The sequence below is a fragment of the Xylocopa sonorina genome, chromosome 8, assembly GCF_050948175.1.
Source record: "Xylocopa sonorina isolate GNS202 chromosome 8, iyXylSono1_principal, whole genome shotgun sequence".
In the NCBI taxonomy this organism is placed as follows: domain Eukaryota; kingdom Metazoa; phylum Arthropoda; class Insecta; order Hymenoptera; family Apidae; genus Xylocopa; species Xylocopa sonorina.
In genome coordinates, this window is record NC_135200.1 from 1,624,103 (window position 1) to 1,647,989 (window position 23,887).

At 37.6% G+C, this 23,887-nt stretch overlaps 1 protein-coding gene across 1 annotated transcript in view; it reads right to left on the reverse strand.

The window, feature by feature from the left end:
* Positions 1 to 7,182: 7,182 nt before the first annotated feature.
* Dpr1 (defective proboscis extension response 1) overlaps positions 7,183 to 23,887 on the reverse strand; it is a 315,065-nt gene continuing 298,360 nt past the window's right edge. The window contains exon 6 of the mRNA XM_076899056.1: positions 7,183 to 7,599. Within this exon, the coding sequence (XP_076755171.1) occupies positions 7,496 to 7,599 (104 nt within the window). The 3' untranslated portion in view covers positions 7,183 to 7,495. The remainder of the gene's footprint in view (positions 7,600 to 23,887) is intronic.

Consider the following 23,887-nt stretch of genomic DNA (forward strand, 5'->3'; position numbering starts at 1 on the left):
TTGTAGCTCGATTTAAGGATTATAGTGATTTCGGGATTTTAGAAAGGTTGTCAAAACTAGAACCTCTGACTTAACGCTCTAGACGATCGAGACGTGAATAGAATAATTAAAACGGAATCGGAACTTTAGTTTTTACCCTTCTTCAAGCAGAAAGGAGGTTTAAAAGAGATTAAATTTCCAGGAACGTATTTTTTTTCCCAGCTGATAGTAGATATGCTGTTTATAAAAAGTTATTAAAATGTTTAAAATAAATATTTTCATTAAAGGAGGGATGTTCAAATATCTGTTCAGTGGTTTGCTAACACTGCATTGTTTTCAAGCTAATATGGATATAACCTTGAGTTTTACAATTTCTTTCGATCACTTCATAGTGATACTCTTTTGTGGGACGTTGCGAGAAGATTTGAATGGTGCGAGACGAATATATACTTCTATTAAAAAATATAGCGGAACTATAAAATGTATATGCATCGTTGCACGTGAAAAGAGAATATATGGTGCCGAGAGTGTAGTCCTCTTCGAATCGGTCACTTTTTCCCTTTAATCATTCTTTTAATAACTATTGATAAAAAAATCCGAGTTCTTTTATCCACAATTAATTTCTTTATTGAAAATAGATGAACGAAGAATGATAAAGTTTGTGCTATGTACATACATAATATCATAATGCATGAATTGAAATTTTTAAGCACTGAATTACACCAAAGTGTCGTAACTTACCTGCGTTTTACATTACCCATATTCATGAATTTTACGATGGTGCATCATGTAAGTGGCATCTGTAATTAAAAATTTCGATTTTATCACACCATGAAATTGAAGTAGTTTCTAAAAGGGCTCACATCGATAATTTGTTTAAGCTTCATATTCACCAATGACTTACCTTTATAAATTAAATTTACCGAATCTTACACTTTCAAAGAAATTGGCAAAAAATATTATCGAAGATATTTTTATACCACAATAGAGTACAAAATTTCGATGAACATTCCTCCTTTTAACTAAAACACTTCATGTTATATAAGGGATGTTACAGACAAAAGTAGAATACTATGTATTCCAGTTTCTTTGATTAAATTGGTAATTTTCTATTCGTTGATGATATACGTGTAGTTATGCGTGACTTTTCTTTGTATAGGTTAGGTATACATCTAAATAATAACATAATTGTTCATGAAAAATTTTCGAATAATCGGTACTTTCACCTGCCCTGCTCGAGAGAAGAATCGCAGACAGTTAGTTCCACGGCTACATTATTTTAATCGAAATTTCTGCAACTAGTTTGCGCGAGCAATAATTCACGAGTAACTGGCAATCGTTTATTTCTAACCAGTTTCGAGGGGGCTGATTCATGCGGACGATAAAATTAATCGGCCGATCGTTATTTCGCGATCGTGTCGTGCGAAGAAGCTTCTCGCGATTTGAGATGTCAAGCATCCTTAAATGTCCTGGCAGTCAAGGAAAATTTAAGCGCATCGAAGTCAAACCTATCGATTTTCACGACATACGCGTTCATTCTATTTTCCATTAATTTCAAACTCGAAACTCACTGCCGCGTCATTAAATTGTCGTTAAGCAAATGACTCCGTTTCTCACGTGCTTGTATCCGTTTATACGTTTATTACGTATGGAATTATTGTCTAGCTAAAAATATGAGCAATAACAACTAGATGCATAATTGAAATAGAAAAATTACAATACACAATTAGCAATAGTTATTACCAACGGACGTCAAATTAATCGACTCGTGCGGATCATGTGGATAATTTATTTACAAGAGTAAAACATTATGTACAAGAATGCGTCGAGAATCGTGTGAAAACAATACATGCTGAAATGTCGCTGAAAGGGAACACGGTTTCATTTTGTTATTTCGTATTTTCTTTTTATCTGCCTTATCTTTTTTTTGGTTTTTTTTCTTTTTGTTTTGTTTTTTCTTTTAGTCTTACGCTGAAAATTATACAAGTTCACGTGGTATACGCATACATAGATTTTCCTACATCTTATTTCTGCGCGCGTTCTACGCTTCCACCCTTTGATTCCCGCGATTCTGAACCGCCACCATTTTTCTATCGGCGAATATCCGGTTGCTCGAGATCCTCCCTGGTGTTTCGATCTTGAAAATATCAACGAGGAGGACCGCGAGCGGTCACGAAAAATTTGATTAATTATATGTCCTTTCTTTTCGAGGAATTTCGTTAAGGAAGTGGCAAAAGCGAGTATATCGGGCTTCTTTTTCATTTTCAACCTTTTTTTTTAGTTGATATTTGGTGTTGTTATTTGTTGGCCGATTGATGTTGAAAAATAATAATTTATTATTTAATTATTGGTGCGTGCCAGTGTATTATTGCATTCAATGGAAAACTCTTTGGAAGTTAATCTATTCATTTATTTCGGAATGAACAACACTTGTATGGAAATACATTCTACTTAGTTGCGTCTATAAATTAATCAATTCTCTGCTCTCTTCCTCTACTTCCATTTCTTTAATTCTCTTATATTAAGAACTGAGCTACCACGATAATAATAACAAAGAAGGGAAAAGCCCTTTTCAAATTTTTATTTAATTTAGTTTATTCTATGCGATTTAATCAATACCACAAAAATGGCTGAAAAAGAAACTGTATCGTTAAAATCGCGAGCAGAGTAGTTGAGTATAATACGATACGATACTTGGAAGATTCCGTTACGCCTGCCTGAAGCAACGAGAGTTCGTTCAATGATGGCAGTTCAGAATTAATTATCTTCTTTTACATTCCTGCGTTTCTCTCTCTCTCTCTCTCTCTCTCTCTCTCTCTCTCTCTCTCTTTATGTGAACACTTACTCCGAAGTAGAAAGTATTTCGTTAAGGGATAGGATGTAGATGAGGGTAGATAATTCGGTGGACATGATTTCTCTACGCCGACGTGTGGCTCATTTTGGAATTTGAATACGTTTGTTGTCTAAGTGTATGATGCCGCTCGTCTTATTAGAGGCTCCTGGGAGTTCCTTTCACGCTCCCTTTCTCTTTAGCTTTTAATTGTATAGATACGCAACAATCGATTAAAATTGAACCGATTCTCGCATGGTGGATCGAATGTTGAAGACGGGTGGGTGAAAGTCGGAATTCTTTCAGATATGCCAAGTTATGCGTACTATCAAGAGTTTTGCGCTGTCGTGGGAAGGATTGAAAAAAAAAACGTTTAAAATCTTGATCAACTCTCTAGTTAAGAATTTATGAAAATATTAAGGAAGCTATAATAATTTGTAGCAAAACCTGTGATGTTAAAAATAAATTAATTACAGTTATGTTGCGATTTAGTATTGTTAACAAATGTTGCGTCTTAATATTTTGTTAAAGATATATTGTTTTCTCGGGAATAGCTTTAATTGAATTTGCATGAAAATATTTCTGTACGTGTTGGTGAATTAAATATAGTATAATACATGTAACATTTACAATTATTTAATTTTCTAATATTTTGCTAGTAAAATATCAAATTGTAAAAAACAGTGTGAATTATAGCGTTATAGTATAACGTTTAAACAAAAACGCGTCCATCCCCCATGAATACTTGTTAATAAAATATTTGTGTAACAAAATCCATTTGTAAAAAATAAGAAACACATTTTTATAAATTATATATTCGAATCGTGAAATCAGTTTGTAATATTAATTCATTACGTTATGCGTTAAATACATTGTTTGAAATACTGAAAGTTCGTTACTTTTTAAACAAGTGATATGTTATGAAAAATCACCATTTAATTGCTTATCATTCAGATAATCAAGAAACTTATAATTAATTAACCGAGAAAAATACTCAAGATTCAATAAAACAATTTCGATTTTCGTTTGCTAAAATACGTACAAAGTTGTTTATTTGAACCAGAACAGAGACGCGTTCCCGATGGACGGGAAATTGCTCTCAATTAAACGAAATTTCGATTTCAAATTTGAAAATCAGAGCTGAATTTGTCGGAGAAACGAGCGACTTGACGATGGAAACGAACAATTGGTACGCGAATATGCACACTTTAGCTTTAATCATTTATGGTTCTTACGTCTTCAAACGTGTCTCAGCCCATACTTCTTCCACAGACATTACGCATCAGAGAAGATTTCGTTTTGATAATCGTCGCGATCGCGTCTAACATTCTATTTCGTAATTTATGTTCGTCATTGTACGTTTCGCAGTAAATGATGCAGTATGGAATTGTGAACCGATAATATATATCGATCACTTGCTGCCATAACGATGTATTGTTCTGTTTCGAGTAACTATTCGATTTCCTGTCAATTGTTTGTTAACTCTTAGAACAATTTGCAATAATTTAACTAAGAAAAAAAGGGGAAGAACAGAAGAATAGAGAAATACCATCATTACGATATTACTGCAACGTAACCATTTGAAACAATAAATTTAAAGGTGCCCCATTGTTGCAGCAAACGAGAAGTACAATTTCCCTTCGGATGTACTTGTTTCATCGCGTGGGTGTTCGTTAATTAATTGAGCATTTGTAATTGAGTGATCGTAAAAATATCAACTTGTTGATCTACGAATAAAGTAACGGAAATAAATAAAAAATATGAGTACTTTAGATTACTATGCTTCAAAGTGAATGCTGTTCCGACCGATAGCGATCCGGCATTTCCAAGTATTAAGTAAGTAGTTGTAATTGTCAAGTAGCCTCTGGTAACCGACCACTGGGATGCCATATTGACAATGACATTCACAGTGATTTGAATTCGTTCGTTCTAAAATGATATTCTACAACAAATAAATGGCCGTGCGTATAACAAACCATCTATGCACTCCTCACATATAACGATTTCTCTTCAAGAATTTTTTATTTATCTGTTTTCAAAACGTGAGATCGAGTTATTTCGCGAAATACAATGAAGCAAAGTAACACTTTTGCACCGCAGTTAACACTTCTCCCGGATTCACTCTTAGGAGCCTGAATCCTCAAAAAAGGTCTCTAAAAGTTTCTGCAATAAAATTCATAATTTACGTTTCCGAATCGCATGTTTGTCGTAAAGCACTCTCGTTTTTTTCCTCTACCACCTTGGCTCCATTCTTTTACAATTTTTCATCTTGTTAAGAAATTATTTGTTGCAATTTGAATGATATTAAAAATTGTAACAGCATTGTCACAAGTATTTTTGTTCGAAAAAAGTTCGCTACATGTTTCGAGGAAATGAAGTTGAGAGAACGTAACACGATCGTTATCACTGGGCGCGGTTATTCAAAAAATCGTTTCGCGTTTCAAATATAGTTTTCGAATTTCAGGGAGCATGCACGCGATTGCGTTTATAGCGGGATTGCAGAATTCGATTCACTGGAAGAAGATCCTACTGGTCTTCCCCGAAATCGCGTTTTATCGTGGAACGTTGTAATATCAGAACTTCTTTCCGTTGGAACTACAAGCATCCGCGAGAGAACCTTTTGTCAATATTGGCTTGCGTTACAAAATAATGCCGTAGCGTATCCTTTGTTGGAGCTGAAAGCTTCATGGCTGGACAAAAGGAAACGAAACGCACGTGCTTGCACGGAATTCCTATCCTGTTACTTGTTTTCGTAATACTGGATTTATGGGAGCTAGATTGACGTACAAAAAGAATTGGCGATTGGAGGAGTTTTAACGGTGATTTTCCACAGAATACGATTATTGTTACATCTATTGCGTAGCGATATATGTATGTGTGAACTAATATGTATTCGTCCTTCTCTTCGTAAATATGAAAGTAGTTATTAAAATAAATAGCAGGCAAAAAGGAAAAGAGTACCTAATTTGTGAAGTATTTCCAATCGAGAAAAGACGCAGTTCAAGGAAAGTGAAAGCAGAGCTTCCGTAGGTGCTGACTTTGAATTCCTTGGTAATTTTTAAAAAATTTACATTTCTCGCAGAAGGTTCACACAGTCATTAAAATACCCATTAAAATCTCACTTGCTAGAACGAACGAGCTCCCGTTGCTGTAATAATCGCTTTCGTTTGTAACAACTGCAATATTCACGGTCGTTTCTACTAATTCGCAAACTATAATGATACATAGAAATACCATAATCGAGCACGCGTCCACACTCTTACACGTAATCCGCCCCTCTTTCTCTTCTCTCTCTCTCTCCCTCCACCACCTGAAACGCCATTATACAACACACCATGCACAATGTTACATTGTCGATACTCGTTTGGTTTTCTTACTTTGACGACACTAGAACGCAGTAGTAATTTGCAAGTTATTACACATATCGAACCTGGGATGCTACGACAACGTTTCCGACAGAGTTTCTTTTCCTTTTCCTATAGATGCACTGAAAATTGCGATTTCCACGCGAAACCGGCTCGCGATAGAGTTCCTTCATCGATAATCTCCTTTCTGCACTGTCAATGAGAGGCGTGGTACTTTAAAGAACAAATCGAACTGTACGACGTATGGGTATGCCCGGGAAATCTCCATCGTTGTTTGTTGATTCTCTTCTGTGTTCGATCTGCTGTGACAGAATGGCGGACTGGAAGAGGCTTTCTCTTGTCCATCGTTCATTAAATATTTCTCGTGATGAAAATCGTACGTGTAAACACAGTTTTAAAAAAACTGGGATAACTTTAAATGAGAAAGCAAATCAAATTCTTTGTGTGTGTGTGTGTGTGTGTGTGTGTGTGTGTGTGTGTGTGTGTGTGTGTGTGTGTGTGTGTGTGCCAATGCATAGATTGTTTTTTGTTATTGTAAACTAAAGTCATTGTGTACAATCTACAGTTTTAAATGCAAGATTTATTTCTCTAACAAAGTTACGTGAAACTTATACTTTCCGATTCTACTGAAAAGTAGAAAATGGCTTCTAATTTAAAAATTCTACTCACATTCTTCTTTTATACTACCAGTTCGAGCTGGAGCACAATGTAATGAGAGCAATCTCGATGAGGCATTAAAACTCAAATCAAAGACAACTGTTCGTAAAGAAATGAACGGTGACTCATTCGACGAGTTGTTTCATTTACGACCCCGCCATTTCACCTGCGATAATCTAACAGTGGAATATAACAAAAGAAGTAGCTTCTATACGACAGGTTTATATGTATACTACTTATATGTATATAAGTATATATGTATACAAGTTTATATGTTGTATGTTACTCGAATAAATCAGCAATACCCGAAAGAAAGAAAATGGCACTCCTCGTGGAGTGTCTCTGTCGCTGCACAGAAGAAAGCTTCTTCATCGATGATCGTTCGGTAGCGTGTTCGGTCGCTAATTTAATTTCGATTAAGGTACAAATAGGGTACGGGTATCTACGTCTTATTGTGTCCAACGATCGATCGAATTTCACTTAATGCTCGGTGAGATTCGCTATATTCGCATAAACTCGCATGTGCACACCATCATACATGCCGGTACAGACACGAACACGGACACGGACACGGACACGGTCGCTCGTACACATGCACATACGTACAGAGCAGATGCAGACAGGTTGGAGACACACGTACGAAGAACACGTACGAGAACACACATTATCTCAATTGACCCAAAAAGAAGGCGAGCACTACGAGGACCGTCTTCGATGTTGGCGAGCCTGCTGCCGTGTTCCCGTGCTGCATTGCAGCTGGATGTTCCCCTGGAACAAGAACAACGAGAGCCAGATTAGCGTCTGTACCGCACTTTCCATCTCGACTGGACTGCTCCGATAAAGGTGTCACGGAAACCACGGATCGTTCTAAACGATACCTAAAGTATTTGAACGAAGCATTTCAATTTCTAAAGATTACACAGTCCTTGGGATTTGTAGAAATATTTTCTATTTTAATCACTGTCGAGGGACTCTGGACCAGCGGGAAAAACGGGACCATTCTCATTAAGTAGGTCACACTTAGGTATAAGAAAGTTGGTCGTAACGCGCAAAAACATTTTGTGTACTTCGTCCAAATGGTCCCAGAGATCGTAAACTCATGAAACATAAACAGCTTGGTATTGGCTAAAATGGGCAAACTTTCGAGATACTTAAATTGGGAATAAAATTCATGGAGCCATAAAGTCGGGGTGGATTAATTTTAAAAATACTGCGACGTTTTTCCAACTACTTTCGATCAATCTTAATGATGAATATGTGAGAGGAGGATTTTTCCTTTTCAACCACTAAATTTAAACAGTTTCACATTGCACGATAATTAAGAACTAATTTTTAATCTCACGTGGAAATAAAAATGATATAATTATGCATTTTCATACACTTGAAATATCTTGAAGCGTTTAAGAGATGGTTGAAATATTTAATCATCAAATATTTGCCAATTTAATTATATCCAAATATTTAACAATTTTATGAATTTGATATTTCTACATATCTCATTTATACAAATACTTTCTTTTTCTCTCTCTCTCTCCCTCTCTCTCTCTCTCTCTTCCTCTCTCTCTCTCTCTCTTCCTCTCTCTCTCTCTCTCTCTCTCTCTCTCTCTCTCTCTCTCTATCTTCTTTTCTCACGAAGGAAATTAAATTCACTGAAACTTACTATCTTCATAAAAAAAATCTTTAGCAAATCGAATTGCATAGTTTGATGCATTGCTCTGATTGCGAACGATTCGACTGTTGATAGCTGCGATTAGATACACTAATCCTATGCACAAATTAAAAGGAGTAAACGATGACGCGGCTGAAGATAATACTTTTGTCCATGCTCGTATTCTTGATTGATTTCTCGCTAATTACAAGCCAGTGCGATGTTCGTTGACAAGATAAGCCAGAGAGAATTTTCTTACTGCTATCGGCTACGGGAGAACCGCGATGTACATATACTTGATTAGATGTCCCTTTCATATAAGCAATTAGATAGTAATTGTATTCAGTAGACTCTACTGTGTCGCGGATGATTCAGCCGAGATCTTCATTTCCACTTTTGTCGCGATTCGCGAAATTTCTAATTATCATTTAAATATATAAAATTATAATTTTTGATTAGCATTCTACTAGTATTAAATTATGCCATAATCGAATAAGCTGATTCGTTATGATAAAAACAGAAAATAAAATATGTATGCGGAAAGAAGTTTTTCAACATGTACATCTCTGATTACCATTTTCACCTTATACTTTCCCAAGATCATCGTACTTTTTCCAACAAGTGCAGTTTTCAACCTTGATTTCGTTCCATCGCGGTAAATACGTATTATTCTTCTTAGAGTTTGACTGTTTGTGAAACGGACCAGTTTCGAGTTCAAAAATTTTCAGCTCATCGTTAGCAGTTTTTATTGCTTCGAGTTTTATCGCTTAGTTTCCCTTATTATCCCTTATTATTTGCGAGCTTGTTTTTAACGTCTGCAATATTTGTTTTTTGTCGAGGAAAAAATATTCTGGATTCAAATGAATAACGCCGATGGAAATTCTTAGAGTTCCTAAAATATATTCGTTACAACTTATCATTGTGACAACGAAATGGCAGTTGTGATTAAACAATGACAAAAATTAAAACTCTTTCGCTACGCTAGTTGACTGTACGCTCTGACTAACTACGCGTAACTCGTGCCGATTGACCGATTGACTAACTGAACTCAACTGACGCGAGGGTGAAAATGTTGCTCCTTAAATACGCGTATGAGAAGGGAAGGGCAGGGAAGAGAAGGGAAGGAAAGAAAAAGCTGAGGGATCGGGAGCGGGTCATAAACGAGTGGAAGTTAGGACACGTTGAACACGACTGGGGACACGACTCGCAACCGATTAATCAACAATCACGAAACGATTTGCACTTTTGTTTACCACTCGGGTAGATGATTTAATAATAAGGACGATACCGATTAATTTTTGGAAACCAATAAAAATTTATATTTATTAGATTTACCTTTGTGTAACCCTTCGAGTTCGAAAAGAGCAACGAAATATTTATATAAATCTGCGCAATGTGATATGCAAATGTGCGTTTACAGCGATGGACACCGGTGATTCCAAAGATCGCCGATCGAATGGAATATTTAATCGTTTCGAGGGGCCGGTGAGAAACGTGACGCAGCTACGTGAGCCTCGTGCCGACGCTTTTAATTATCGGCGTTAACTAATTATATTAAATTTCGGACTAGGGCCGCAGCAATCCGGCATTCCTGGCACGAGTATTCCGGCTGGAAGCGTCGAATTACTCGTATGATGCCTGCTCGATACAATTCCATAATTGACCGTCTAATCGATGCTCTAATTCCTGTTTCGTTGTGTCGGGGTTGTATTTAAAGGGGTTGCTGCCATGCCGTCCCGCGATTGACGGCTCGCCCGATACCGTTCCGTGTCTTAATCCCCACCGAGGAAGGAAGTCTACGGTGCCGGGGAACAATAATGTGTATGTTGTATATTTTTTTATTTATTTAAATATTTTTTTATGTATACCGTATAAACGTAGTAAGAGAAATTAATTTACTGTTGTATGCAAGATATCTATCAGACGGTGTTGTTTTTTATGTTTCAGAATCGGGAAAATGATCAATCCTTTAGTTCATATATTGGAATCTTTTTTTTTTCATGAATTTAACATAGTATTCACAGTGAAATATGATTGAAGGACCAAATTGTCTATACTAATTAATTCAAATCTATACCGAAACGTAAATGGGTGCACTTTGCGTAACGTGGTAATTAGTAATTACTAGCTGTGCTAATTGCAATATGATTTAACGATTAGGTTTAACGTTGAAATAAAATAAAATGTTCAGTAAGCATAAATCAATAATACCAAAAGGTTGAAGATTTCTTAATCGTCTCGAATTGAGGAACATTAAAATGAAAATTGACTTTTGCAATTATCAATTTCAGAATTTTCAAATTTTCAAATTTTCAAATAAAAACTCAATGTATATCTATCAGATACTCTAACCCCTTAGAAAACTTTAGATGCTAAATCTTTACACATTTTTGGATGCTAAACGTTCACGAACCAGCGCCAAGGTATTTCGTTGAGAGTCTTCACTGTCAGACGAACTGAAATTTCACTCTTAGAATCATCTTTTTTATTTCAAATCAGCCTCGAGAGAAGCCGTCAAAGCTTTATTTAGAATTTGTCAGTAGCGAATCAGTAGGGCAATATTTTCGATGGAAATTACGAGGTAAGGGATGCAGCTTGTTACGGTACACTGGGAAAGCTCGTCACGAGGTCGACCATGTCACGTAAATCGTATTGCGCGTGATGTGCAACTGCAAGTAAGGTGTATGACGGAGTGAAATTAGTAGCGAAAGCAGACCCTGGCTCTGCCCCGAAAATACATGGCAATTTTGTTTCGGTACGCCTCGGAAAACAGCAAAAAAAAACGAAAATACACGAAAGAGAATCAGCCCCATGGTGCGTGATAAATCACGAACCGTGATATTTAAATAATAAATCAAAGTTACCCATGGGAAAATCGTCCGACAAAATTACCAAAGATTTTTTAAATCGCTGTATCAAATAGAGAAGTTATTCAGAATTTTGTCCCTTTTTAAATTTAATTATACGTCTATCTCTAGTTTCTAAAGCAACGTCTACCATAAAATTCACGACTGTTTATTCGTTTATAGAAACAATTTCAATTGCTGTACATGTAATTATCTTAAAAATTAATAACAGTAAAAAATGATGAGATTGAATTGTAGTACAAATTTTTTCATACGAATATCGAATAGGAAATTGTGATCTACCTCAGTATCCGTATCAGTTTGGAATTATTTGAATTTTTTCTACGAGCGCGAAAAATTAAAATCAGACATCTACAAATTATAAGAAATAATTAATCACAATGCTCTCCAGAACCGTGGCTGCTATGTATATTTGAATATTTATATTCATGTAATAGCCATTCGAAGCAAGTTGTTGGTCTTTTGCACGGGGGGAACAGTAAACGTGATTTTTTGTGGCGAACGATTCTACCGAATTTGTCCAATGTACATATGAATTTTCGTTTCAGATGGTAATAGATGATTATATAAATTTTTAGAGAAAATCTACTATTATTATCATAAAGTGCTTTGTAATGATAATATTTATTGAAAATCGCGTGTAAAATTAAAGATATACGAATTACCGAAGCTTTAAGAGAATTTCTAGCTTCAGATTTCTAATACAGCTGGAAAAGAGATATTCCATGATTTAAGATCTATCTATCTAAAGAATTTATCTAAATAATCCAGTCTTTTAATATTAATTTAGCATGTATTTATTCCAAAAATTAATATTAACTCTAATATTTATTGACGTCCACAACAATGGATATTACTAAAGGTTTGTTGTTTAATATATAAAAATACTGTATTACAATTCTTGAATATTATCTATATAATGTTCGAGATACAAATTAATTGAGAATATCCAAACAGAATAAGATAAATAAATCCCTGAATAAAATGAGATACATAAATCCTTTAATTACAAAAAGAGCAACGTTTTATTTGGGGGATGGCGTGTTACATGTTCTATCTCGATCTAGAGAAATTTAATTTACTCTAATTGCTAGATCTCTAATTTGTCTCTGGTTAATGGGCTGAATTAAATGAATTCAAACACTCATTTAACAAGTACAATTACCTACAATTCGTCGAAGATAATTATCTTCTGCCCATCTGACCACTCTTCTAATCGTATTTTCGTGTGAAAAAAAAGGCCGAGAGATAAGGAGGTGGGAGATGAAAAAAATAGTCGAGGGCGTAGAGGGAGATGAAGATAATGGGTAGGTAGGGCGAGAATAAAAGAAGGAAGGTAGGTGGATGGTTACGGGGCTGATATATTGAGAGTAACAAGCAATAATCTTATGATCAACTCATACGGTATAGGGAATATCAATCATAGGCGACACAATTATCCACAATTTATGTTTCCCCCTATACTTCCTTCTGAAGGATAATGAAAGTATCTTAATTTAAAAGTTAATCAATAATTCAGGTTTCAAATGTTATGTGCATGGAATATTCTAGAATGCGAGCGAGAGCGAATATAGATACGGAATAAATGATTTTTTCGTGTAAATGTCTTAAAACGATGAAACAGTTGTTCATTAGCAGTCTTTGGAGTAATATTTCAGTTGAAAAGAACTATCTAATGATTTAAAAAATCTTGTAATTGTCTTTAATTAATAAATTTCCTACACTTCTATTCTTTAGAACTATACATTATACAATACTTCGGATGAAATGTAGAAAGATGCTTTTCATTCTACAATTTGTGATTGTTATTCTATCTATGCGTTATCTATTATGTTAGCTTTATATTAATTTTCATACATTTCGCTAGATAATATTAAGTAAGACAATAATGAAAGTACTATACTTGATTAATTCGTAGTAGTAAAATACCTTCGCGCGCTAGGATTGCATTGAAACGAAGATGAAGGTAACATGATTAATACGGAAATTCATCATGCTCGTTGGGTCTAAGAAGACAAGTGTAACATCAGGTTATATATATTGTAACAAGATAGATTTCAGCAGCAGTTTCTTGCTAGAACTACAACGGAACGTAGCCGACTTCGAAAGCTAAATCGACTTAATGAATTTCTGACCTAAAGTAACTGCTATTGGTAACAACTGCTCGGAATGCAATTTTCTACAATATATGTATAAGGATACCGACGCATTCGGTTACGCGATAATTCTATCAGGTTTATACAAATTTTAATATTAACTCAGTGTACGCGTTAAAGGTTTTTATCGTTCATTGTGCTACCTTTCTTTTATTTTTATCATAAAACTATCTCAAAACATAATTTTTATACGGGAACTACACTGTTTTCTTTCTTTATTTTTTAGCAACGTAGAATTATTTTATAAAACATTATTATGACTATTGTATATGTAAAAGTGTTGAAATCATCGTTGCTGTCATGCGTTTCTGTCAAAGCAAGTTAAACATTATCCAGTTATATATTATATTACCAAGTTATAGACATTAATGTAGCATTTTATTATACAAGATTTGTAAATAACTATGTATACTACAGTAAGCAATCGTTTAAGAGCATAAATTTATTTACCAAAGCGTGAAAATTGATAAATTACTGGCGAATTTCATGTGAAAATGATTGTATTTACGGCTGCGATCAACCGCAATCCGCCAAAGGCCAATAGTCTAGAAGAAGTTGATGACGAAGGCAATGAGTAAATAAAACTCCTCCAATCATCGGAAGAGAATCATGGACGGTGGTGAGAATGACGTTTGCTTGCTGGTTCGCGAGTGATCAAATTGAAGATTTAAATATTGTATTGTCAGTGATGGGGGTAATATTGAGTGGTAATTCTGAGATGCTGATGGCGTAGGTGGCTATCAGCTACCACTGTTCGATTGATTCAAGCTTAAATATGCCCCCTACTACATCTATTTATATAAATAAACCAAATCCGTTTATATAATTTATTTTACACTTATTTCATTTAAATCCATTTACTATAAATTTTTTGTTTAATAATATTTTATTCAATATTTCTGAATTTTGAGAAAGTTTAAATTTTATTTACAGTTAATTCCTAACGTGCAATTATTATTTGACAATGTAAATTCGTGCCTCGATTCACACGATTAATTTTAAACCCGTTTTATTTATCTTTAAATGAAATTGATTCGTTAGGTCCTTGCGTAGTCACCTCCAATGGGTGGGCGTGGGCCGTTGGTAACATTTTCAAGAGATTGACAAAACGATATGAAGCTAAAGGCTACGTACGTAGATTTAGACACAATTGTAGATTGAACACTAGAACTACCAAATCCTTTTCAGGGTTTTCTAATCTTAAATTGGATCGTAGACTGTCTAATATTATACTTCTTTCAATATATTATACGATATATAATGTTATACTTGTCCATCTCTACCGGATTTGATGTAATGTCTTGCACCTCCACTGACTATTTCGACTCGAGTTGTCATGTGTATGAACGGATGTACATATCTGCGCTTGCTAACTGTGCGTCGGTCCTCTCTTTTCCGGGAATAGCAACTTTACAATTTTGTCGTAATTTAGTTAACGACTTATCTCATACCCTTAGCGTGTAATTGCAGCGGGGATTTCCACTGGGTTCGGTAGTTCGTCAGATAGTTACGTAGCATCGGAGGTCGCTCGGCTGTGAAATGCTGATTCTTCGGAAATCCTTGATTTACGGTGTCTGCGTGTGTCATCGAGATCGTTGGAGAAAGTTAATTACTTGAAAAATGGCTTGATTGTCGCGCATATAATAAATCGTGCCAGCTATTTGTAGCGAAAGGACGCCTATTGGGCCTCGTCGTTAGCCGTTACAATATGCAATATATATAATACATGGTATGATACGATACAGTTTCATTAAATTTTTGCATTCGCACTGGATTCATATCAGTTTTGTGACATAAAAATATGAGGTCCCTTTTAACAAGAGAACTGATCATTCAGTCTAATTTTCGACGAGTTCATGAAACCGAAAAATCTCGAACGCGAAAGTTGTCTACAAAACTTGAATATCTTCGAGATCGAATGTAGTTTCGAGATATTTATCATACAATATACAGTGAAAGGCAGAAAAGAACCGAGCTCATAGTCTTTGCGCGATCAATATTTCTGAGAACATCTCGCGCAAAGTTAAACCTGTTCCTCGCTGACGATAGTCGCGTGCAAGAAGTGACCATCGCCAGTCCGTAACTAAGCGTAATTCATCAGGAAGCGTGCATTGCTCGTGGCAGGACAAATCTTTTGCTTCGAAACGAAGAGCAGAGGCGGACCAATTCATCTTCATTAATTATACGCACCGAGTCGCTTTGAAGCTATGCTCGCTACATTATTTCCATGGATGCATCATATCCACGACTCGTGGCCATCACGTAAAATAGGATTAAATATCTTTCCATCGAAAACGTTGGAAGTAAAGCATTTCCTAAAGCACGGCTGTGGTGCGTTACGCAGCTCGTAATTCCGAGTAATCGTCAATGATTACACAAATATAATATTAAATAAAATGTTTGAAAACCAATGGATAATTATTTACTTTCGAGGAGGCGGCTTCGATTTTTACATATATATTTTTAAGAACATGATTCTAATTTATTTTTCCTAATAACTTGCTCGAATATCTGTCATAGTTTTGCAGATATTCATAAGAAAACGTTATATTAAGTCTTTATATTTGGTAATGCGAATATAATAAAGGAAGCGCCTCAGTTGCTCGTTCCGCTTGGTATTATAGAAGGATCGTAGTTAAAATTACACGATTATATATACTGTACCGAGTTCAAGTTTTAACAACCTACGTTATTAAATATAGGAACATGAAACAAGAAATGTCTAGTCCTTCTTCCATGAATATCTGAAAATCTATGAGAAACCACCGATTAAGTTATCAGGAAATGTTTCTTCAAATGATGAAAAATGACGCGTATGTAATAATGAACGCAATCGGAGCTGCCTTCTCAGTTCAAAGTTCCCTGTCCTTTCCCCATTAAGAATCATATTAAGAATAATTATTTCAGTAAATCTGTTACCATTTGTGTGATATGATATAATACCGACGTAATAACACGTAAAATAAGAAAAAGGGATTATAAAGGGAGTATTTCTGGAATGTGCATTTTGAAGAAGCATAGAAAGATTTTTACAAGATTCAACGGCGCGTGATAACCGTAGCTAAAGAGTCTAGACTCTCTGATCAATTGTTAGAAGACCTGTCTCTACGACTTGGCAGGATTGTTTAAAAAGGTTAAAATAATACACTACTGTGAAACTACTGTCAACGATGGCTAAAATATGGGCAAGCAGAGCGACCTATATTTCTTTTTCTTCTTTTTTAATACGTTCCACGTGTCGCTGTAGCAATCGAAAATACCGGTTGACATTTGTACTTGTTACAATACATTACTTTTCTGAGGAAGTTACTTAAACTTTAATCAACAATGCTTTATAATCAAAAACTACCCAGAACTTCTCATTTAAACGAACCGCGGTTAAGATATTGTCAAAATTATTATTTTTCTAGGTCGTTACATCTATCAGTTGTCTACATGTCGCTTTTAACGTTTCCGCGTGGTTGATGATTTGCCTCGTTCCGGTCTGTGACTGACGAAAACATCGAAAAAGTTCAGAGGATTGTGCTCGAAGATCGTGTAGCAGCCGATCTTGATGTCTCGTTCGGCTCGGTGCAGAGCGTTGTGCACGATGTTGCACGACATGCGACGAGTTGTAGGGGACTATTTGGCTAAAAACAACGTTAATATTGTTCCGCAAGCTTCTGCATTCACCACTTCATGGAAATTGGCATTTTCAAACAATTTAGGGGATAAAGGAGAATTCGTAGAAGGTGCTGAAGGCGATTCCAAGATCGGCCTATGAAACGCGTTTTGAAGATTGAAAGAAGCGTTGGAATATGTGTATTGCTTGCGACGGAGATTACTTTGAAGGAAATAAAATAAATATCGATGAATAATTGAAAACGTTTTCGTTTTACTGACAAATTCCGAGTACTTTTTGATCATAATGTATATCAGCAGCACAAAATTATATTAGTATGACACGTAAATTATTTAAAAGAGGATGCACTCTATCATCAAGTGTAATCAGTTGAGTACACTTTGCACTCTGATATACTTTAAATTAAAATTAGCTAACATTCTTTCCCGCTGCAGTAATGGAATATCAGTAATAAATCTTTGAATATCGTACATAATAATAATAATAATATATAATATTTCTCGTTTTCCAATGGAACCAAAAAATGCTACTACATCAAACAATTAATCGTTAAATGTTGTTGTACCAGTTCAATTTTTCACCGATTAATTGCGAGTCATTTCAATATTTTGCGCAGGACCATCACCTGACATTGGGTGCCGTCCGCTGGGAAGCGAACACTCTGGATAATCCGGCTGTTTTTCGGTTGATCGAGCCGCGTGCGTTAATTACGAGCGTGCATCGCAAGATTACACGTAGATTTTTGATGGAACCAATCCAATGGTAGTTGGAATCGTCGCGGAGGTGTTCCGCGTATAATTCCGCCTTGCGCCGGTAACGCCTCGCTTGCTTGTGGAACGAGGTCAGGATCGTTTCTAGTTCAGAGACGTTCGTCTAGTCTAGGTCGTAGTTTTTCACGATTCAACGACGGTTTGCAGTCAACGAATGATATCCGGAAACGTGAGTTGGATTACTGTTTAGTGGAACTATTATTTCTTCCCAGGAAGTTGTTAATAAGAGTCGATGAGAATTTTAGTTCGGCCTGGAGAGTGGGTGGGTGGGTAGCAAATGGTGCCTTAAGGAGTTAACGATACCTTTTCTACGATTTTTTTCTATAGTTCATTGTCCTGCTGTAAGCTCTCTGTGAGAATAGATTACTCGTGCAGATCTGTTGATTTATACGTACAAATTTTATTGTGGGTGGTAAATGCATAGAAAACGCACTGGACACTAGAGTTTATTATTATCAACATGTAAATGTTTTTGCGTTAAATGATTTAATATTTCAACGAAGCAATACACAACTTCAATACTCTAAATTTTAATAAATTACAATACGAGTACTTGTTTTTTAATCGGGCAATTTCTTTTACTGCGCGTTATTTAACTTATCGAAGCGTTCGTCTCTAAAGCGGTGTAATATATAAAAGAAGCAATATCTAGGATAATATTATACAATATTAGAGGTTGGGTGGTTAAATAAAGGGTTAGTGGGACGAGGATTCGAATAACCAAAAAAGAAATTGGTTTTTAAACAGAAACAATCTAAGAGCAACAACTTCTGCTACCCGAGCATGCTATTTAACTTGGAATTTCGATTCGAATTCAAGTAACTGAAGCGGCTGCGCTGCTTCGGTTTGCTGTGCTGTAAAGATGGAGGAAGAAAGAAAGAAGGAAAAGAGAGGGGAAGAACGTTTCGTCCTGGGCCTGCTAGTGGACTCATCAATAAGGCTACCTAGCAGGCCCTGCCTTAGACATTGACATTTGACATTTGTTTATTTTGTTTTCATAGATGTTTACACAGTATACAATGTTTCATCGCTACAATGTTTCTTACTTTTTTTTTTTTTTTTTTATGGTCGCGTTCCCTATCCGGAGATATCTAGCGCTTACTTTGGTAGTGTAACTTTTCAGAGCTTATAAATACGTGTTGTGGGTATTGATGTGTGTGTGTAGGAAAAATTTTTTAACATTTTTTAAAAACCTAGTTACATGTCGGTTTAGTTTTTGTTGGGTGGGGGGGGGGGGGGGGGGGGTTAGTGTGTTAGTGGTGTTAATGGGGCTTAATTTATGTTAGTACTGTTAGTTTTATTTTATTTTACAGGCTATGTACAGGCTATTTACATTATATTTACATTTGTGTATTTTCATGGTTTTGTGTAGGTTCTTGCCTTCCGCTGGTTGTTGGTGTTAGTTTCTTGTTGTTGTGGTATGGTTTGTTGTTAGTGTTTTCATAGGCCCCCAGTGTGTTTTTGTGCATGTTTTAACATTTTTCAGTGTCGGGTTGCTGTGGTATTTGAGCTTTTCATTTAGGTTTTTGGTTGTGTTTGCTATGAAGGTGTCTATTGTTGGTATATTGAGGAGACGGTGTAGGTTGCTGGTTTTGGTTCTGCGAGGTGCGTTTGTGGCTACTCTTAGACACTTGTTTTGTGTTGTTTGGAGCTTTTTGATGTGTGAGTAGGCTGCTGTTTGCCATACCGTGGAAGCGTACGTCATCTTTGGTCGTATAAGTGTTGTGTAGAGGATAATTTTGAGTTTAACGGGGAGTGCTGGTGATTTGAGTAGGTTATAGTAACGGGCGAGGGTTGCTGTTGCTTTTTTGTTTGCTGTTGCTATGTGATGTTTCCATGTTAGTTTACTGTCGATGTGAGTTCCGAGATATTTGACTGTTTTTTGGAGCTGTATTGAGGTGTTTTGGATTTTAATGTGGGTTGGTGTTTTTCGTTTGTAGGTTACGAGCATAGCTTCTGTCTTTTCCGTGTTTGTATTAAGTTTCCATTTGTGTAGTCGACTTATTATTAGGTTCGCGGCGTTTTGGCACCTGGCCAGTGCCTTGTGGGGGGAAGAGCTGGCGGAGTACAATGCTATGTCGTCCGCGAATCCTGCGATATTTGTCTGTTTTGGTAGGTTGTGAAAGATGTGAGCAGTGTATAGGTTGAAGAGTGTTGGGGAGAGTACTGACCCTTGTGGAACTCCTGTCTCTATCGTGTGTGTTGAGGATTTTTCGTGGCCGATCCTTACTGCAATGGTTCGGTTTGTGAGAAAGGAGTGGAGCAGTTTAGTTAGGGGTTCCGGTATTTTATTTTCTATTAGCTGGTGCGTTAGTCCTTCGATCCAGATTGAGTCGAAGGCTTTTTCGGTGTCGAGTAGGATTATTGCGGTTGTGTTTTTTAGCGACATTTGCGTTTTTATGTCGCTTGTGACTCGCAGTAGTTGATGGGTGGTTAAGTGTTTGTGTCTGAATCCATATTGGGTGGGGGGTATGGTGTTTTGTTTTTCAAGGATTATGTTGAGTCGGGATAGAATGATTTTTTCGGCTACCTTGGAGAGGGACGGGAGTAGACTGATGGGCCGGTAGCTCGATGGAAGGGAGGGGTTTTTGTTTGGTTTTGGAATGGGAATAATTGTAGCGTGTTTCCAAGTATTGGGGAAGTAGTTGTGCGTGAGGGTGGCATTGATTATGTAGGTCAGTCTGACTATTGCTTTTTGAGGTAGGTTTTTAAGCAGGATATTGTGGATGTTGTCGTGTCCTGGCGCTTTATTGTTTTTTAGTTTCTTTATTACGTTCCGGATCTCTGTGGGTGATGTTGCTTTGATACGGTGTGTGGAGGGGGGATTTAACCTGTGAGTATCGTTTAGTAGTCTGCTGGTACGTGCATTTATTTGTGCTGTAAAGGATTGGTTGCCATTGTTACGTGCAGTTTGGTGGATTTTTGCGTAATGTATTGCTAGTGTTTCTGCTTTGTCTCTGTCTGTATATGCTGTGGTGTTACTGGTAATTAATGGGGGGTTTTGGTGGGTGTTCGGTTGGTTAAAGAATTTGGCTATTTTCCAGAATTTTTCGTTTATGTTTAGTGAGCGGAGCTTGTTTTCCCATTGTCGGTTTCTCCATTGCGTTAGTTGGTGTTGTACGTGTTTGGTGAGTGTGTTGTATATTGTTTTGAGGACTGGCTCTTGATGTCTTTGCCAGAGTGTTCGGGCCTTGTTTTTAATTCGGATGGCGTGTATTATGTGGGGGGGTAGAGTTTGTGTGCGTGGGTTGTGGTGTTTGTGTGGGATAGTTTGCGTTGCTGCCTGCGTGATTATTTTATTGAAGGAGACTATTTCGGGTTCGATGTCTTCGGCAGAGTGTATAGTGGGTTTCGCGTTTGGGATTAGGTCGTTGATTATTTTTCTGTATTTTTTCCAGTTTGCAGCTTTGAATTGTGGTCTGTTATGTTGAGGATTTAGTGGAGGGGGGCGGGCTGGGAGGTCGTAGATAACTGGTAGGTGGTCCGAGAAGCCGGCTGTGATAGTGCGGGGGTTGTGTACTAGGTTGCTTTTGTTGGTGATTAGGAAGTCAATGACACTGGGTGTACGGTTTGGGGTGGTGGGTGAGTATGTTGGGTCTGTTGGGGCGTGTAGGTATATGTTGCGGCTTGTGGACAGGTCATATAGGATCCTGCCGTTGTGGTTTTGTGACTGACAGTGCCAGAGTCTGTGTCTTGCATTGAAGTCCCCTATAAGTACTGTGGGACCGTTACGTAAAAGCGTGGTGATGGTTTGTGTTGTGAGTTTATTTTGTGGCGGATTGTAGATTCCTATTATTGTGAGGTAATGATTGTGTAGCCTGGCTTTGATGGCTGTTATTTCTATTGTGGTGTTATCAGGGGTTGCGATAGGGATTGTGTGGTGTTGTATGTGATTTTTAGTTAAGATAAGTACGCCTCCTCCCTTGGAGGGTCGGTCGTACCTGTGTGAGGTGTAGCCAGGGATGTGGTACTTTGTCTTGGGTGAGAGGTGGGTTTCAGTGATGATGGCAATGTCGATCTGGTTTACGTTGAGTAAGTGATGGAGTTCGAGTGCATGACTGCGTAGTCCCTGTATGTTGTAGGTCATGAGTTTGTATGTGTGATGTGTTTTAGGGGCCATTGTGTTCAAAAATGTGTGCGTATTTGATTAAAATTTGCGCCTTGTCTATACCTGATGTTGCCTGTTTGAATTCGCTAATTAGTGTCTTGATGTCGTGTATTAGTTGGTATATGTTGAGTTCTTTTAGTTCGTCATAAAGTTCCCTCAGGTCAGCTGCAAGTCCGGTGGTAGGTTGATTGTTGGCCTGAGTGGGCCTCGGAGGTTGGGTTGGCGCTGGCCTCGGGGGGGGGGGGTCCTTGATGAGGGGTTGGTATCCTTCGCCTTGCCATGTCGGCGTACGATACGCTGGTGGTGGTTCTGTTGGTGTATTGGGGAGCAAGGGGTGGGTGACTTATGGTTTGTGGAGGTCTGGGTGGAAGATGCGCGGACTTTCTTTCTGCGTAAGCTGCACGTGCTGGGCATTGTCTGAAGCTGGCCACGTGTGCGTTATTGCAGTTTGCACACTTGATGGTGTTGGACGTCCTATTGCAGTCCTTACTGCTGTGATTTTGTCCACACCTTACACAGCGTGTCTTGAGGTTACAATGACTGCTGGAGTGTCCGAATAGCTGGCAGCGGAAGCACTGGGTTACCGTGCTTCTCGCTGTGTACTTCTCGAACGTACACTTGTGGTGGAGAATTGCGCTAATTGTGCGTAGTTGGCCCAGCGTTATGTCTTGGTCCGTTGCGACTATGTACAGGGGAAGTGGAGTTTTTGTGCCTTGTTCACTCGTTCTTGTCATTTGGTGCACTGCGACTGTTTTATTGAGGGTCTGTTCCAGGTCAGCTTTGATGTCCTCCGCAGAGAATGTACCTGGTAGTCCCCGCATAACGTATTTTCTTTTTTGTTCATTTTTGTATCCGTAGGTGTGGAATTCTGTGTTTTTTCCCTTCAATAGTTGTGTGATTTTTTGGTGGTTTTGTATTGTTTTTACGTGGATTTGGGTGGTTCGTCCAGTGTTTTTTAGGTAATATTGGTTGGTTATTTTGTTGAGCTCGCCGATGAAGGATTTAATGTCTGCTGGCGTCCCATTTAGAACTATCGGCGGAGGTCTTTCCCTGGTAGGGGCTTCCGGTGGATTTTCGGGTGCCTGGCTAAGCAGTGCAAAGGAATTGGCTGTGGGTACGTTGGCGATGGTAGTTTCAGTTTCCATGGGTGCTGAGGAGGCTGTGTTCTTTGTCGTACATGCTGGCATGCATGGGTCCTTGGCAGCGGCGGACTGAATTTGTTTCAGTACTTCTTTAGCTTGGGCCGGGGGGATGATATGGACCTTGGTCCTGTATGAAGGTACTGGCTTCATTATACTTGAGCTGGATTGCGTGGCGAGGTCCGCATCCTTAATGAGTGGCGTGCACTTGGTCACTTTATGTCCTGTTTTGCACTATTTTTATTGTCTATGTAGTTTTTAATTCCACTTCTTTACTTTCACTTCCTGTCTTAGCACTACACTTTGCGTCGCTGGTAGTCGCGGCGTGCCTAACTGTGAGTTGACGGTACGTACCGCGTTTTACGACTTTGCTAGCAGTTTTCGGGAAGGCAGCCGATTTTTGGGACGTCCTTACCCTTCGGAGGTCAGGACGAGAATGGCTGCCTTAGACGCTGGGATATTAGGGACAGTTCAGAACTTCTATATATTGGAAACGATGGGTCATCGGGTACTTTCAGGAAAGTGTAAATGGTGCTGTCCCTCTAGTGGCGAGTGCCGCCACATAACTATTAGAGACTAACACGGGGAAGACAAGGAAGAGTGACGTTCACACACGTGTGAAACGTGGACGGGCGTTTTTTCCGGAAAGATGCTGGCCGAAAGTTTTCCCACCTCTTGGCGAACGGCATTAAATGGTTCGTAAGAGCGCGAAACTTGGCGAACGGGTCGCAATTACTGGAGGAAGA